The sequence below is a fragment of the Odocoileus virginianus genome, chromosome 30, assembly GCF_023699985.2.
Source record: "Odocoileus virginianus isolate 20LAN1187 ecotype Illinois chromosome 30, Ovbor_1.2, whole genome shotgun sequence".
Classification (NCBI taxonomy): Eukaryota; Metazoa; Chordata; class Mammalia; order Artiodactyla; family Cervidae; genus Odocoileus; species Odocoileus virginianus.
The window spans coordinates 34,208,192-34,223,003 of NC_069703.1; the positions used below are offsets into that span (position 1 = coordinate 34,208,192).

General features: G+C 52.6%; 1 protein-coding gene across 2 annotated transcripts in view; it reads left to right on the plus strand.

Moving 5' to 3' along the window:
- The window catches only part of EPHB2 (EPH receptor B2), a 212,060-nt gene that overhangs the window by 155,091 nt on the left and 42,157 nt on the right, over positions 1-14,812 (plus strand). For both annotated transcript variants that reach the window (XM_070458892.1, XM_070458893.1), the window contains exons 4-5: positions 2,396-2,551; positions 3,824-4,159. In XM_070458892.1, the coding sequence (XP_070314993.1) occupies positions 2,396-2,551; positions 3,824-4,159 (492 nt within the window). The remainder of the gene's footprint in view (positions 1-2,395; positions 2,552-3,823; positions 4,160-14,812) is intronic.

Genomic DNA, 14,812 nt, shown 5'->3' on the forward strand with positions numbered 1-14,812 from the left:
CTGAACTCAAGTCATGTAAGGTGGTGATCCCCAATGTTTTTGGCACCAGGGACCAGTTTTGTGGAGGACAGATTTTCTACAGACCAGAGAAGGGGTGATGGTTGTGGGGTGATTCAATTACATTTATTGTGCACTCTATTTCTATCATAATTACATTTTGATATATAATGAAATAATTGTGTGTCTGTGTCCGACTCTTTTTGACCTCATGGACTGTAACCAGCCAGGCTCCCCTGTCTGCAGGATTTCCCAGGCAAGAGTACTGGAGTGGATTGCCATGCCCTCCTCCAGGGGATCTTCCCAACCCAGGGATTGAACCCTCATCTCCTGTATTGCAGGCAGATTCTTTACTGCTGAACCACCAGGGAAGCCCCCGAAATAATTATACAACTCACCATAATGCAGAATCAGTGGGAGCCCTGAGCTTGTTTTCCTGCAACTAGATGGTTGCATCTGGGGTGACGGGAGACAGTGACACCCAAAGTGTGTCCAGTCTGCTCCATCATCTTGTTTGGTTGCTGTCATTGCAGAAAATCCTGCTTCACGTAGATAGGATGTTGGAAATGGAAGCAGGCTTTTCAGTGCTTTTTTGGCCATCTCAGGATGTTCCAACTTGACTTGAATCCAGAATGTGTGGAGATTTAAAGTTGTCTCAAACATACTTTTAAGGCCACAGTCATGTGCCTTGTAAGCACATGGGGAGCGGCTGTACATACAGATAAAGCTTTGCTCCCTCACCTACTGCTCACCTCCTGCCATGCAGCCCGCTTCCTAACAGGCCGCAGACGGGTCCCAGCCCACGGCATGGAGCTTAGGGAACCATGTAAGACTAAGGAGAGCAGCGTCTCTGAGGGGTCTGGGAGGAAAGAAAGCTGCTAAGACTTAGACTGGACTGGAAAAATGATTCAGGGAAATCTATGTGAGCCATTTATAATATATGAGGAAACTAATGCTCAGAGACGTAGAGTTACTTGCCAAAGGTCACACAGAACATGGGCATGGAATGCAATCCACAGTTCATCCCCAGGAAGAGCTTGCCCATTGCAAAGTTCTTCCTGGTCCACCTCTCACTTACCCCTTGTTGACCCCTGACCTGAGGCACCATAGGAGAGCTGAGATTATGAACCCCAGAATGCAGAAGAAACTGAGGCCAAGAAATGGGCAGGACCTAGACCCCAAACCTCCTGATTTCCAGTCCAGGGTCAGGAGGAGGGTGAGGGGCTGGGTTTGCACATAGGAACACACAGGAGTGGACACCTCTTGAAGAATCTAAGCGCTGAGCGTTAGGCCCTGAATCCAAATCCTAAATTATGCCCCCAGAGCAGGGAAGAAGGCCGAAAGCCCAGGGGAAAACCCAGCTTGTTGAATGCCCACCAAGTGCAAACACTGCCCTCCTCAGGCTGTCCCTGGTACTGCAAGTCCTCTTTACTAAATAGATCAAACACCTGCTGTAACAGCTACTATTCATTGGCCATCTATACTGTGCAAGGCCTCGGGCCATGTGCCTCGCATATTTATGCCAAATGTTCACAATGGCCTTCAGAAATGGGACTTGGAAGAATTTTGCTTTTCCAGTGGCTCAGCGGTAAAGAATCCACGTGCATTGCAGGAGATTCAGGAGTCATGGTTTCGATCCCTGGGTTGGAAAGATCCCCTGGAAAAGGAAATGGCAAACCACTCCAGTATTCTTGCTAGAAAAATCTCATGGGCCTGACAGGCTACAGCCCACTGGGTCACAAAGAGTTGGGTATGACTAAGCGTGCACACATACACTCACACATCATGATTTTACTAAAAAAGAAAACAAGTCTCAGAATGGATAAACTATTTGTCTGGGCCACACAGCTAGAAAAAGGGCCAAACCGGAACTCAGACTCAGGTCTGTCTGCTTCCCAAGCCAGCCTTCTTTCCTGCTCTCCCATATCACCTCTCTACAAGCCCTGTGCTGGGCTAGGACTTTTCTCCTGCAATGTTATCCTCGCAATCACCTAGAACCCAGGAATCTAGGTACAAGAATCAGAGCCCAGCCAGCCATTAGTCAACAAGCCTGGACCATGGGCTCTGCCCTAGGCTTCGTCACAGTCTTCAGACTAAGTTGAGATTGGTCTTAGAAGCTGTGGAACAGCCCACCAGCAAGAGGAAGGGATGGTTGCTAGGGGCCCCAGCTGAACTCACAGACAGCTTCAGAGACGAACTCCAGCTTCAGGGGAACCTTCTGGGCACAGCTGGGACTGCCATGTTGGGGCCTGGAGACCCTCAAGAGCTTTCAGAGGAGAAGTTCCCCATCAGTGAAGGCCACTGTGTGGCCCCTCTGGGACGTTGCATGGTCCTTCCGTGGCTTGTGGCCTGAGTTCTCATTTGGTTTCCCCAGTGACTCTCCTTGTCTTCTCTCCAGGTTGCCCATCTGGAACCTTCAAGGCCAACCAAGGGGATGAGGCCTGTACCCACTGCCCCATCAACAGCCGGACCACTTCAGAAGGGGCCACCAACTGCGTCTGCCGCAACGGCTACTACAGAGCAGACCTGGACCCCGTGGACATGCCCTGCACAAGTACGTCCAGGGCCCCCGGAGGGGGACGCCCGACCGAGTCCCGAGTCCACCTGCAGGAACTCTCAGAGGGCGGGTGGCTGTCCGGCTCCAGTAACCTTTCCTAAGTGAGGGGCAGCCAGGTACCTGGTGGGAGGGGAAATGGAAAACTGGCTAGAAAGGACCATCCTGGGGTGGTTGTGCTGCCAACCGCAAACACCACAGAGCTGGCATCTGGCTCCTTACCCCCTTCTGCTAAGTCACACGCAGGATGAAGTCAAGGTCTTGACTCACAAAGGGACAGAGAATGGAAAGCTTGGCAGAAGAAGAACCAACACAGGTGGTGTCTGTGGTAGAAAAGGCTTCCCAGTGTTCTTTTCTGGCAGCAGTTGCCTGAATCACAGGCCAAGGTTCTCCAAGAACAGGGTGACTGCAAGGGCCATGTCACAACCCTGTATCAGACAGGAAAGGCAATCAGCTGCCAGTAGCAGAGAACTGACCCCTGTAACTTAAGCCCTAAGAATTTATTCTTGGAAACCCAAAGAAAAGCAACCCTTGGGTAATGTGGTCAATCCATGAAGTTCCCCGAGACCCAGCACTTTCTTCTGCTCTTCCAGCCATAGCATGTGGTTTCCACCCTTTGGGTCACATCATGGTCCAACATGGCTGCTGAAGCTCCAGCCATCACACACGTTCTCAGTTGTGGAAAGAGGAAAAGGGATAAAGGGACCTACTATAGCTATCTCCTTTTAAGAAAAAGTCCTAACTGTCAACTTCTGTATGTCAGTGGCCAGCACTTAATCCCAGGAGGCTGGGAAATAGCCTTTAGTTGGACATATTGCCACCTTGAATAAAACTGGGTCCTGTCATAAGGAAAACAGGGGAAATAGATGCTTGTTGTTTGGTCACTCAGTCTTGTCCGACTCTTTTGTGACCCCACGGACTGTAACCTGCCAGGCTACTCTGTCCATGGGATTTTCCAGGCAAGAATATTGGAGTGGGCTGCCATTTCCTTCTCCAGGAAATAGATATTGGGTGGATATAATTCCAACACAAAAAGACTGTCCCTAGTAAGGAACACCGAGGAGGGTGGAGTCCGGGGAGAAAGGTTTGAGCAGGTGGGTACAGTAGGATGGAGAGTTATATTCTAGAAGCATGTCTCTTGGGTGGAGAGGAGAAAGGGTTTAGAGGAAGGCTTTGGGGAGGCCTAGGCCAGAGCCAGGGCATTGGGCACAGAGCGGTCTCTTGGGGAATGCACCTCCACCCTCACTGACAGACACCTCTCCCCCTCCCCAGCGATCCCCTCCGCGCCCCAGGCCGTGATCTCCAGTGTCAACGAGACCTCACTCATGCTCGAGTGGACCCCGCCCCGGGACTCGGGAGGCCGCGAGGACCTCGTCTACAACATCATCTGCAAGAGTTGCGGCTCGGGCCGGGGCGCCTGCACCCGCTGCGGGGACAACGTGCAGTACGCTCCCCGCCAGCTGGGCCTCACCGAGCCTCGCATTTACATCAGCGACCTGCTGGCCCACACCCAGTACACCTTCGAGATCCAGGCCGTGAACGGCGTCACTGACCAGAGCCCCTTCTCACCGCAGTTCGCCTCCGTGAACATCACCACCAACCAGGCAGGTAAGCGGCTTCGGATGCAGGCTGCCCGGGGCGGCGCTGTGCCATGCTGTGCCAAACAGGTATCCTGCCAGCCCTCGTTAAAGACTCCCTCACTTCTGCAGAGCGCTTTCCTCTTTTCCAAGGCTGTTCATGTGATCCGGCCACCTGGGAGAGTCAGTGTTACCTCTCAGCTATAGTGGCATTTATCATAATCGCTGGCATTTGTTGAGCGTGTATTTTTGAAGATGAACGTAAAACTGCTATAACAAAAGGGCCCGGTGTTCAGTGGCTTCAAGAACACAGAAGAATGTTTCTCTCTCGTGTAAGAGTCCAGGGGTGAGCAGGCCAGGTCAGCAGGGGCAGCTCTGATCCACCTGCAGGTTCAGGGACCTGGCTTCCTTCTCTCTTGTCTCACGAGCCTCCATGCTCCTCGTCGGCCTGTTCGAAGCTGAGTCGCGGGTTTGTCTGCTCTCTAGCCTGTACAAACGGGAGAAACAGAAGACCGGGGCAGCAGTGTGTTTTAAGCAAGGTAGGCAGCAGTGGCACCTCCCACTCTTGGGCATGGTCCGCTGGAAGGGACGTGGTCTCGTCGCCTCCCCAAGCTGCAAAGGAGGTTGGGAAACATCATCTCTCCCAGCCTAACTTAGACCTCCATCGCAACAGCGGGTGAGGAGACAGACTTCAGTGGCCACCTAGCCATTTCCACATGTGCTTTTTCTGAACCTTCAGCCCCCTCCAGTCTAACTCCAGCAAAACTCTTCTCCCCAGGCTTACCTTCAATAATCCCTCTGTGACCCCCATGTGCCCACCCCCATCTTCTGCCCTGGTTTCCTTTACAACAAAAAATAGTTGCCAAATGATGCGTCCCGTCACCTCTCCTCACCTCCCTTCATCCCCCTTCACTCCACGGCACTCAAGCTTCCAGCTGCACCTCTCCACCAAGGCCGTTGTCCTCAGGCTCACCTGGGACCTCCAGATGGCCAGGTCCGGGAGACAATTCCCAGTCTCCCATCCAAGGGACACGCAAGATTTTCCAGCATTTCATGGTTCCTGCAGTCCCTTCAGAAGACTATGGTTGGCCCTCTGAGTGTGCGCCTTAGTAATTTACTCAGCAGGCTTTGCAAGGCCCTGCTGTGAGTGTGGTCTGGGGCCCATCTAAGTGGGGTGAAGGGAGACCAGGCTCCAGGACAGACAGTGAGTGGGCTGGGCATCCAGAGATGGAGGTCCAGGAAGCCTTCCAGGAGGGGGCAGAATTTGACCCGCCGTTTGAAAGACTCACAGAGTTTTGAAGGGCGTGATGGAAACAGATGGGATTTTGAGATGAAGAAAGGGCATGCACATGCACGTGGAAGGAGAGGCGGCAGCCAGCTCCACCTGGTTGAGGGGTGTTTTTATATATGACCTCACTGCCACCCACCCCCCGGCCTCCAGGAGTAGGAGGCATCTGTGTCCCCATTTCACAGATGTTGCTCAGAAAATTTGAGTCACAAAGCTAGGCAGGGTGTGAAGCAGAAATTGACTAGGTCTAACAGACTCCAGTGCTCAGCACCATGTAGGGTGCCTCCGAGGAACCGTGGACTGGGGGGATCTGATGCGTGTCCATGTGTGAGTGTGCATACTTCCGCTACGTCTGAGCTTGAGTTTGTATGCCTGAGGGTGGCTCAGCCCATCCGTGTGTTTGTGTCGTGGAAGGAGCGTGGTCGTGTTTGTGAGCGCTCATGGTGTTGCTGGGCCGAGAGGGCACGTTTATGAGCGAATGCTGCAGCCCTTATAGGCTCGTGGGTGCATTTAAGCCCGCCTCGGATGCAGGTCCGGATGGAGCTGACTCAAGGCAGGCAATCTGAGAAACCCCTCCAAAGCCAGCAGCTGTTGGTAGAGATACATGGCAGATTATGAAGCCTTGGTTCTGAGTCTCTCCAGCTTGACAAAGCCCTTGAGGTAGGGAAGCCCAGGCTCCCAGTGCGGGGTGGAGACGAGGGAACTCTTTTCAACTGGGAGAAGCTAGAAATTCCCCAGAGTCCATGGAGTTCTTTCCCTAGGTGTGCAGGCATCCCCTGCGACCATTCGGGATCCCCAAGAGTCAAACTGCCTACTTAACAAGGCTCAGCTTGCTAGAAGCAAGGGCTGCTGGCTGGAGTGGGCCCCTCCTGTCTGGAGCTGGAAGTTCCCAGAGAATAGAGGTGGGGCAGAGTGGAAATGAGGGCCCCAAAGAGGAAGGTGCTGGGGGAGCCCTCGGGATTGAAAGGCAGGAGCAGTCAGTAACAAGCCCTGGGTTAGTCGCAGGGGGACCTGAGTTTGAAACCCAGTTTTGTCATTCCTTTGTTTTGTGACTTTACTGTATTGGTCAGATATTGCTGCGATAATGCTGTATAACAAAACCACCCCCAAACCCAGAATTTTACCATAATAACATTCATTTCCTCACTCACTAGTCTGTGCATCAGCTAGGGTTTATCTAATCTGCACCAAGTCCTCCGAACTGGGCAGAGCTCCAGAATGTGGCTGAACTGGGTCAGTTCCATGTGTCTCCCCATTCCCCTTGGACTAGCACCTCCCTGGGCCTGTTTCTCGTGAAGTAATGGCAGGAATACAAGTGGCCGAGTGATATCAGGCCACATAAATGCATGCCAGTGCCTGTGGCACGGTGGTCCACAGTGAACGCAGCCTGCAGGGCTCCTTGGAAAAGGTGTGGGTGTGAGATCCTGTTACAAGAGGTAGAGCTGAGATCTGCCATCTGACCCATCCCACTCAAGAAAATCACTTCCTCCCTTTGGACCTCAATTTCCCCACCAAATTGTGCATCACAAGTCCATGAGAGGGATTTCTCTGGTGGTCCAAGAGTTAAGAATCTGCCTGCCAATTCAGGGGACACGGTTTCCATCCCTGGTCCGGGAACTAAGATCCCATGTGCCATGGAGCAGCTAAGCCTGTGGGCCACAACTGCAGAACCTGCGTGCCCTGGGGCCGTGCTCCAAGACAAGAGGAGCCACTGCAGGGGGAGCCCCTACGCTGCAGTGAAGGGCAGCCCCACTACTCAACTGGAAAAAGCCCGCACACAGCAACGGAGCCAGCGCCGCCAATAAATAAATAATTTTTTTTAATCTATGAAAGCTTTTCCAGAATGCAGGTCCCCTGATCCCACCCCAGACCTGCTGGATCAGAACCCCAGGAATAAGCCCTGGGAATCAGCACTTTTCACAAGTAGCTCAAGTGTTTCTTACCATTAGATTTGGGAGGGTAAAATTTAAGTGAATCCAAACCCCTGCTGATAAAGGTCTGTATAGTCAAAGCTATGGTTTTTTCCAGTATTCATTTGTGGATGTGAGAGCTGGACCATCAAGAAGGCTGAGTGCCAAAGAATTGATGCTTTTGACCTGTGGTGCTGGAGAAGACTCTTGAGAGTCCCTTGGACTTCAAGGAGATCCAACCAGTCCATCCTAAAGGAGATCAGTCCTGAATATTCCTTGGGAGGACTGATGCTGAAGCTGAAGCTCCAATCCTTCAGCCACCTGATGCAAAGAGCAGACTCACTGGAAAAGACCCTGATGCTGGGAAAGATTGAGGGCAGGAGGAGAGGAGGGTGACAGAGGATGAGATGGTTGGATGGCATCACCGAGCCAATGGACATGAGTTTGAGCGAACTCCAGGAGACAGTGAAGGACAGGGAAGCCTGGCGTGCTGCAGTCCATGGGGCCGCCGAGTTGCACATGACAGCAACTGAACAACAACAAAGCCCCTGAAGCCCCTGAAGCCCTGGGGCTTTCTGGGCCATAACCACTCTTTCCCCATCCTCTTTGTTCCAAGCCCTGGGACAAGCCCCGCTGTCTCTCAGGCATCCAGAGCCCAGCTGAGGGCTGTGCAACGACACACACCCTCACCACATCCTCCCCTTCTGCCAGAGGAGGAAACAGGCCCAGAGAAGTGGAGCCATTTATGCAAAGTCCCACTGCTAAGTGGCCTCAACTAGGGTTTGAACCCAGAACCGTCTGACTCCAAGTCTACACTGGAGAAGACATGGATCCTGCCATTGAAGATTTCTGCTGTGGTTGGGAAGATGAGACCTGGATGTAGTTTATGTACAATAAGGCATGAATGAGGATGCAAGGAGGGGTCTGGGAGGTGAGGAAGAAATCATTTCCTCCTAGGGAATGGGAGAAAGGCATGCCATGAAAGGCTTCCTGAAAGTGGAGGCATTTGAGCTTATCTTTGAAGAATGGGGGGGGAACCTTCCCTGGTGGCTCAGATGTGTAAAGGAGCTGCCTGCAGCTCCTTATAGGAGGTCCAGGTGCAATCCTTGTGTTGGGAAGATCACCTGGAGTAGGAACCCACTCCAGTATTCTTGCCTGGAGAATCCATGAACAGAGGAGCCTGACGGGCTAGAGTCCATGGGGTCACAAAGAGTTGGACATGACTGAGCTGCAAACACTTTTACTTTCTTTGAAGAATGGAGAGGCTTCTAACAGACAGAGATGGATTCAGGCAGGGAAGAAGGTATCCTGGGAGAAAAAAGTACAGGAGGCAAACTGGAGGGGAATTCTCCTTTGTCTTCCTCTGAGGCACTAAGCTCCTCTGCCACAGGACCTTTGCACATGCTGTTCCCACTGCTTGGGATGCTTTGCACCTTTCCCCCTTCCTTTTGACCTTAGCTTATCTTCATTGACCATCTGACTCGGTCACATGCCCCCAGCACCACAGCCCTCAGCTTCCTGTGGCTGAGATTTTTAGTCTCGTGTCTGTGATCATTTCGTTCCTGTCTGTCTCCCCAGCGTCAGTACTTGGCAGTACACTATGGGTCTCTTCCCCTCACTGTGGTTTTCCTGATGCCTAGATGGGGGCACACCGCAGTGTGTGCTTCATGAGCAGCTGCCAAGGGGTCTAGAAAAGCGTGGAGTGAGGAGAGGCGTGGAGAATTCCAATGATGCTGGAAAATAAGGCCGGAGACTGGATTTCCAGACAAATGCATTCAGTGCTCGGTTTTAATCAGACCCTAAAATTCAATATATAAATAGCTAGCTCATGGCCTTAAAAGGAAAAAGTATTTCTTTGGGGCAAGTGATCAGGGCTGGCTTGCACTCCCTTGGCATTCACGGGGGCCAGAGCTGTCTTCTGACTTCATAAAGCCATCACGCTGACTTCAAACCACACTCAGCCATTCCAGAACGCCTTTCTGCCTGTGTTCACAAGTCCTCTTGGTGGGGAGTGGGGGTGCCCAGAGGCAGGAGACCAGGCTTGGCTGCATGTCCCCACTTGAAGGTTTAGGAAACAGCATTGGCTGAGGCGCGTGCCTGGGATCACTCAGCTGGGACAGGAGGACGCAGGGTTCAGTCTGGCTGTGCAGAGACCATGGTTCTCAACACAAAAATACAAGACAACACGGGGACAAATGGGGAGAGGGAAGGGGAGCCTTGGTGAGGGCGTCAGAGGATCAGAGGAGAGCCTCTCTGAGGAGGTGGCACGGGAGCCGAGATCCAGATGACAGGGCGGAGACAGCCATACAGACCTAGGTGCGTGCAGCATCTCAGCCACATGGGGCTGGCCTTCTAGCCTGCCTCAGTACTCTGGGTGGCCCTCCAGGGCTGCAGCGGACTCACTCTCACCCCAAGCAAGCCCTGACGAGCCACGTCTCTGTCTGGTCCCAGGGGTGGAGAGAAGGGTCTGGGCTTTGGAATCAGGCAAACAAACCTGGTTTTGAATTGAGCCTAGCTGCTCACAGGCACATAGGCCCAGACAAGTCACTTAGTCGGCATCTGATCACATCTTCCTCCTGGGTATCACCACACTCTCCTGTGGGGTGCTGTGAGCTCAGGCTCTCAAGGTGCCTCAGAGGCTGCCTGAAATGGTCAGTACTCAAAAAGCAGGGATCAGGACTTTCCTGGTGGCCCGGTGGTTGGGCCGCCACACTTTCAATGCAGGAGATGTGGGTTTGATCCCTGGTCGAGGAACTGAGATCCCATGGCCAAAAAAAAAAAAAAAAAAAAAAACAGAGGAAGTCTAAACACACACAAATCATCCTATATTCACTCTAATCATAATAATAGCTCAATTTGGCAAGTGTTTATTATTTGCCAGATAACGAAGTCCTAGATGATAAATCTCCCCAACCTCAGTAGGTCCTGTTATTCTTTTATCTTACAGGTAAGGAAAGGTAGGAGTTAAATGACTTGCCCACCGTCAAGTCACTGGCAGAGCCTGAATAATGACATTACTGCGTACTCAAGGCTCAGTGCTGAAACTGGAGCCACGCCTTCTGCAGAGGTGGGGCAAGCCGTGAGCCTGGACCTGCCACACCACCGCTTGGCTGAGGCAGTGCAGCCTTTGGGGCCACCCGTACTGAATGACCCGTTAGGGATTCCCCCATCGTCATGTCCTAGGGAGTCATGGGGGGGAAAGAGGCATCAACGCTGGGCTTGACAAACTCTACCCTCATGCAGCACGCCCCTTTCCAAGCTATGGGATCAGGCTGTCTAGGGACCCTTACTTCCTTGAGCCTCAGAGTCTTCCCCTTCCAGATGGACATGTTTTCATCATCCCAGCTTTCCAAGATCATTGCCAGGTTAGTAATAATGTGGTAGAAGCCCTGGGCATAGTACGGGGTAGCTGGGCTTCGAATGAAATCAGAAGGTGTGTTAGGTTCCTGTTGCTGCTGCAACAAGATGCCGCAAACTTAGCAATGGAGAAAGAGATGTAGTTTTTGTCTTACAGTTCCATGGGTCAGAAGTCTAGGCTAAACTCAAGCGTTGGCAGGGCTGTGTTGCTTGCTGGTGGCCTCACTCGTTCGGGTGTTAGCAGAATTCAGCTCCCTGTGTTTGTAGCAGAGACATCTCCGTTTCCTTGCTGTCTGTCATCTAGGAGGTTCCCTAGCTCCCAGGGGACTCTCTCTGGTCCTTACAGAGACCCCGCCCCACCCCAGCCCCACCGCATCTCAGACAGCAACTGGGCGTTCGGGTCCTTACAGAGACCCCGCCCCCCACCCCAGCCCCGCCGCATCTCAGACAGCAACCAGGCGTCAAGGCTTCCTCACACTCTCACTCTCTGGCCTGACTCTCATCTGGGAAAGATTCCCTCCTCTTTTAAAGACTCAAGTGATTAGACTGGGTCCACCTGGATGATCCAGGATAATCTCCCATCTCAAGGGCCATAACCTTAATCACATCTGCAAAGTGTCTTTTGCCGTGTAAGATAACGGATTCACCAATTCCGGGATTAGGTCGTGGACATCTTTGGGAGCTGTGATCCTGCCTATCACACCCGGGAGGTAACGGAGGTCAAATTAAAAAACACACCAGCATCCATCCAGTGCAAACACCTCCTTTTATGGGGAGGAAAACTGAGACCCCAGCAGCTTCCTAATGGCCTGCCCCAGACCATGCAGCAGGTGCTTGGCAGAGCTGGCCTCCCACCCCCTGGCCTGCTGTCACAGCCTCTGTCCGTAACGTCACTCCACGCAGCTTTCTCATGGAAAAACTTTCAACTTTCCGAAGCCCTTTCTACCAGCCGTGTCCGCCTCTGATCCTTCCGCCCTCCTGTGGAGTGGGCACAGAGTGGCTGGTCTCCAGAACTGGCATGAGCAAGTGCTCACCTACTTCTCTCTCTAGGGGTGGAGAGGATCAGAAAGAGACGGGACAAGAGAACCCCCAGCGAGGCCCGTGCCTGGGGAAAGGAAGAGAGGGAGAGGGCGCTTCCCTCCCCGGGCCGAGCCCTCTGCACGCATCAGCCTCTTTCATCCTCCCGAGCGTTCTGCAGGGGGAGGCCTTGCCCGCCTAGACTCTCAGCTAAGATTGCTTTGGCTGCCTATGAGAGCAAGAAAAAGAACAGAGAGCTGCTGCCACAGTAAGGCTGTTTAACAATCAACCGTAAGAGCAAGAAGCACTCATCTAGCTTGTGAGTCTCCTGGCTGGATGGGTCTCGGCGGGGAGCAATCGTATGTTTGTGCTCCAGCTAGTCCGGGTCGCTCAGCAGTTCTTTGGATTTTGTCAGGGCTCTACTGCATGTTTGGGGTGGAGCGCTGTGAGCTAGTCAAGAATGGCCCTGGCAGGGACTGCTGGGGCAACAAGCCTGCTCCATGTGTCTCAGCCTCTAACAGGTCAGCCTGGGTCTGTTCTCACGGCCATCAGATACTTAGGAGGGCTTTTTCAAGCCTCTGCTTATATAATATTTACTTAAATTCCACTGGCCAGAGCAAGTCACACAGCCAAGCCCAAAGCCATAGCCAGAGGGGGATTACACAAATTCTAGGACAAAGGTTGTAGATATAGAGAGGCAATTAATACAACCAGTCGACATAGTAACTTAGACCAAATGGAGATTTATTTTTCTTATGTGTAAAGGATGTCAGAAAACAGGAGTTAGGGCAACTGGATGGAATCATTAGAGATTCAGACTCCTCAGCACACAGTTTCTTGTCCTTATAGCCCAAAATGGCTGCAAGAGCTCCAGCTATCACATCCATATGCCAGGCAGCAAAATGGAAGAAGAAAAGTGACAACGGTGGTAGGGCTCCTTCATTTTAAAGAGACTCTCTAGAAGTCCCACACTTTAGCTTGTCATTCATTGGCAAGCACGTTGTTACATGGCCACTCCTAGCTGCCGAAAAACTTGAGAAAGTGTAATCTTTTATTAAGGAAGAATGTGCTCAGTGAAGAACCAGGATTCTGTTAATTTGAGAAAGGAAGAATGGATATTTGGTAGGCAGTGGATACTGTCTGCCACAACCCATTTTACAGGTGAGATAGCGGGGCTCAGAGAAAAGGGTAACTGGCCTGAAGTAATAGTGTCACGTGAGCATAAGAGAGATGGGACCTGAACCCTGGATGTTGCTCCTTCTCCCCTCTTCCGCCATCACCACCACCATTCATGATCCTTTGCTAAGCACTCAGCTACTCACAGTGCTGTTTGAGAGTCTGAGTGGCCCAGAGAGTGACACATGGCTGATGTCCCCCGATCCCTTACTCTGGGCCAAGTCCTGTGCTAAACACTTTAGATGTAAGTCTTCATTTAACCTTGCCAGCATCCTTGCCACTGTCCCCGCAGAAGGCTGAGTTAGGTCCCCTGATTCGAGGTCCAGGCTCTTCCCCCCTTCCTAGTCCAGATGCTGGGGTGGGACCGGTTCCCACTGGGTGGCCTCAGATGAGATCAGGGTGCTTGAGCAGCCCACTAGGGGGTGGACCATTGGATGTTTCCACAACATGAAGCCCAGAGCCAGACCTCAGCCTGCTCAAATCACACTTGTGGATAGGGCCAGGCAACCAGGAGAGAAAAACAACCTGGGTTTTCGAGTCAGGCAGACCTGGGTCCTGATCCCAGCCCCAGTGCTTGGGAGCTGAGGCACCCTGGGCAGGAGACATTGATCTGAGTCTCTCTTTCCTCATCTGTGAAATGGACTCTGTCTGGTCGTGTGGCACCAGGTGGATACAGCTAAATCGACAGTGAGTCAAGGGAAGAGTGAATAAGCAGGTGAACTGCCCCTTGCCGCCCCAGACAGGAGTTCTTCTCAGGTTTAAGGGAAAGAATAATAGTATCTCCTGGACCAACTTTTTTCCCCCTCCAAAATATGTTCCTCAGATTACTGGTTCCAAAACACAATAGCTATTATGTGAAAAAGGCTTCCTGGGCGGCGCTAGTGGTAAAGAACCCACCTGCCAATGCAGGAGATGTAAGAGATGCAGATTCGATCCCTGGGTTGGGAAGATCCCCTGGAGGAGGGCATGGCAACCCGCTCCAGTATTCTTGCCTGGAGAATCCTATGGACAGAGGAGCCTGGCAGGATCCAGTCCACAGGGTCTCAAAGAGTCGGACACAACTGAGCAATGCATACATCACACAAGCCATATCGCCCTCTCCTGTATGCTGCCTGAGGCTACGAACGCCAAGGTCAGTGGACTCAGCCGCTGCTGGAAGGGCTAAAAAATCAGAGCCAGCCTCCCATCCTTCCTCCTCTTTTCCTTTCTTCCTCCACCAAGAATCGACCGAGTGCCTGCTCTGAGCTACATACTGTTCCAGGCACTAGCGATAGACTGAACAAGAGCCACAAGGCCCCCGTCTGCAGAGAAGACTGTTCATGCTATAAAGAAAAGAGCGTGTGGCCTGGTCAGTGACTGCGGCCGGGCTGGTGGTCAGGAAGGGCCTCTCTGAGAAGGTGATGGTTTAGCTGCGACCTGAATGACGAGGAGGCACTGGTCATGCAAGAGCTGGGGGAGGAGGTTTCCGGGCAGAAACACCATGAGGCCAAGGCCCGGAGGCAAGAATGACCTCAGTGTGATCAGGGACAGAGAGGCAGCCAGTGTGGGTGGCGCCTGGGAGCCCGTGGGTTTTACTCCCGGTGGAATCCACGGAGGACGTGGGAAGATGTCAGGGAGGCAGCGAGTGGGGTCTGAGAGTCTGGGGTTTGGGGTGGCGTCTCTGACCCCCCCAGTGGCAGCGACTCTTCCCCCGCCCCCTAAGCTCATGGAATCTTCTGGTGAAAGGGCAAATGCCGAGTGGGGGTCTCCTTCCTTAGAGCGCAGCACTGAATGAGACCCAAACCCACACCCTCTGCAGTAGCCAGACCCACAGGCCTCCTGACTTCCTGCCTGTCAAAGGACCCTAGTCCCAGAAGACCCCAGAAACCCCCTCCTCCTATTCCTTCAGGCCCTGGGGGAGAAAGAGGCTCACAGAAGGAAAGGCTCCTTCTCCAGG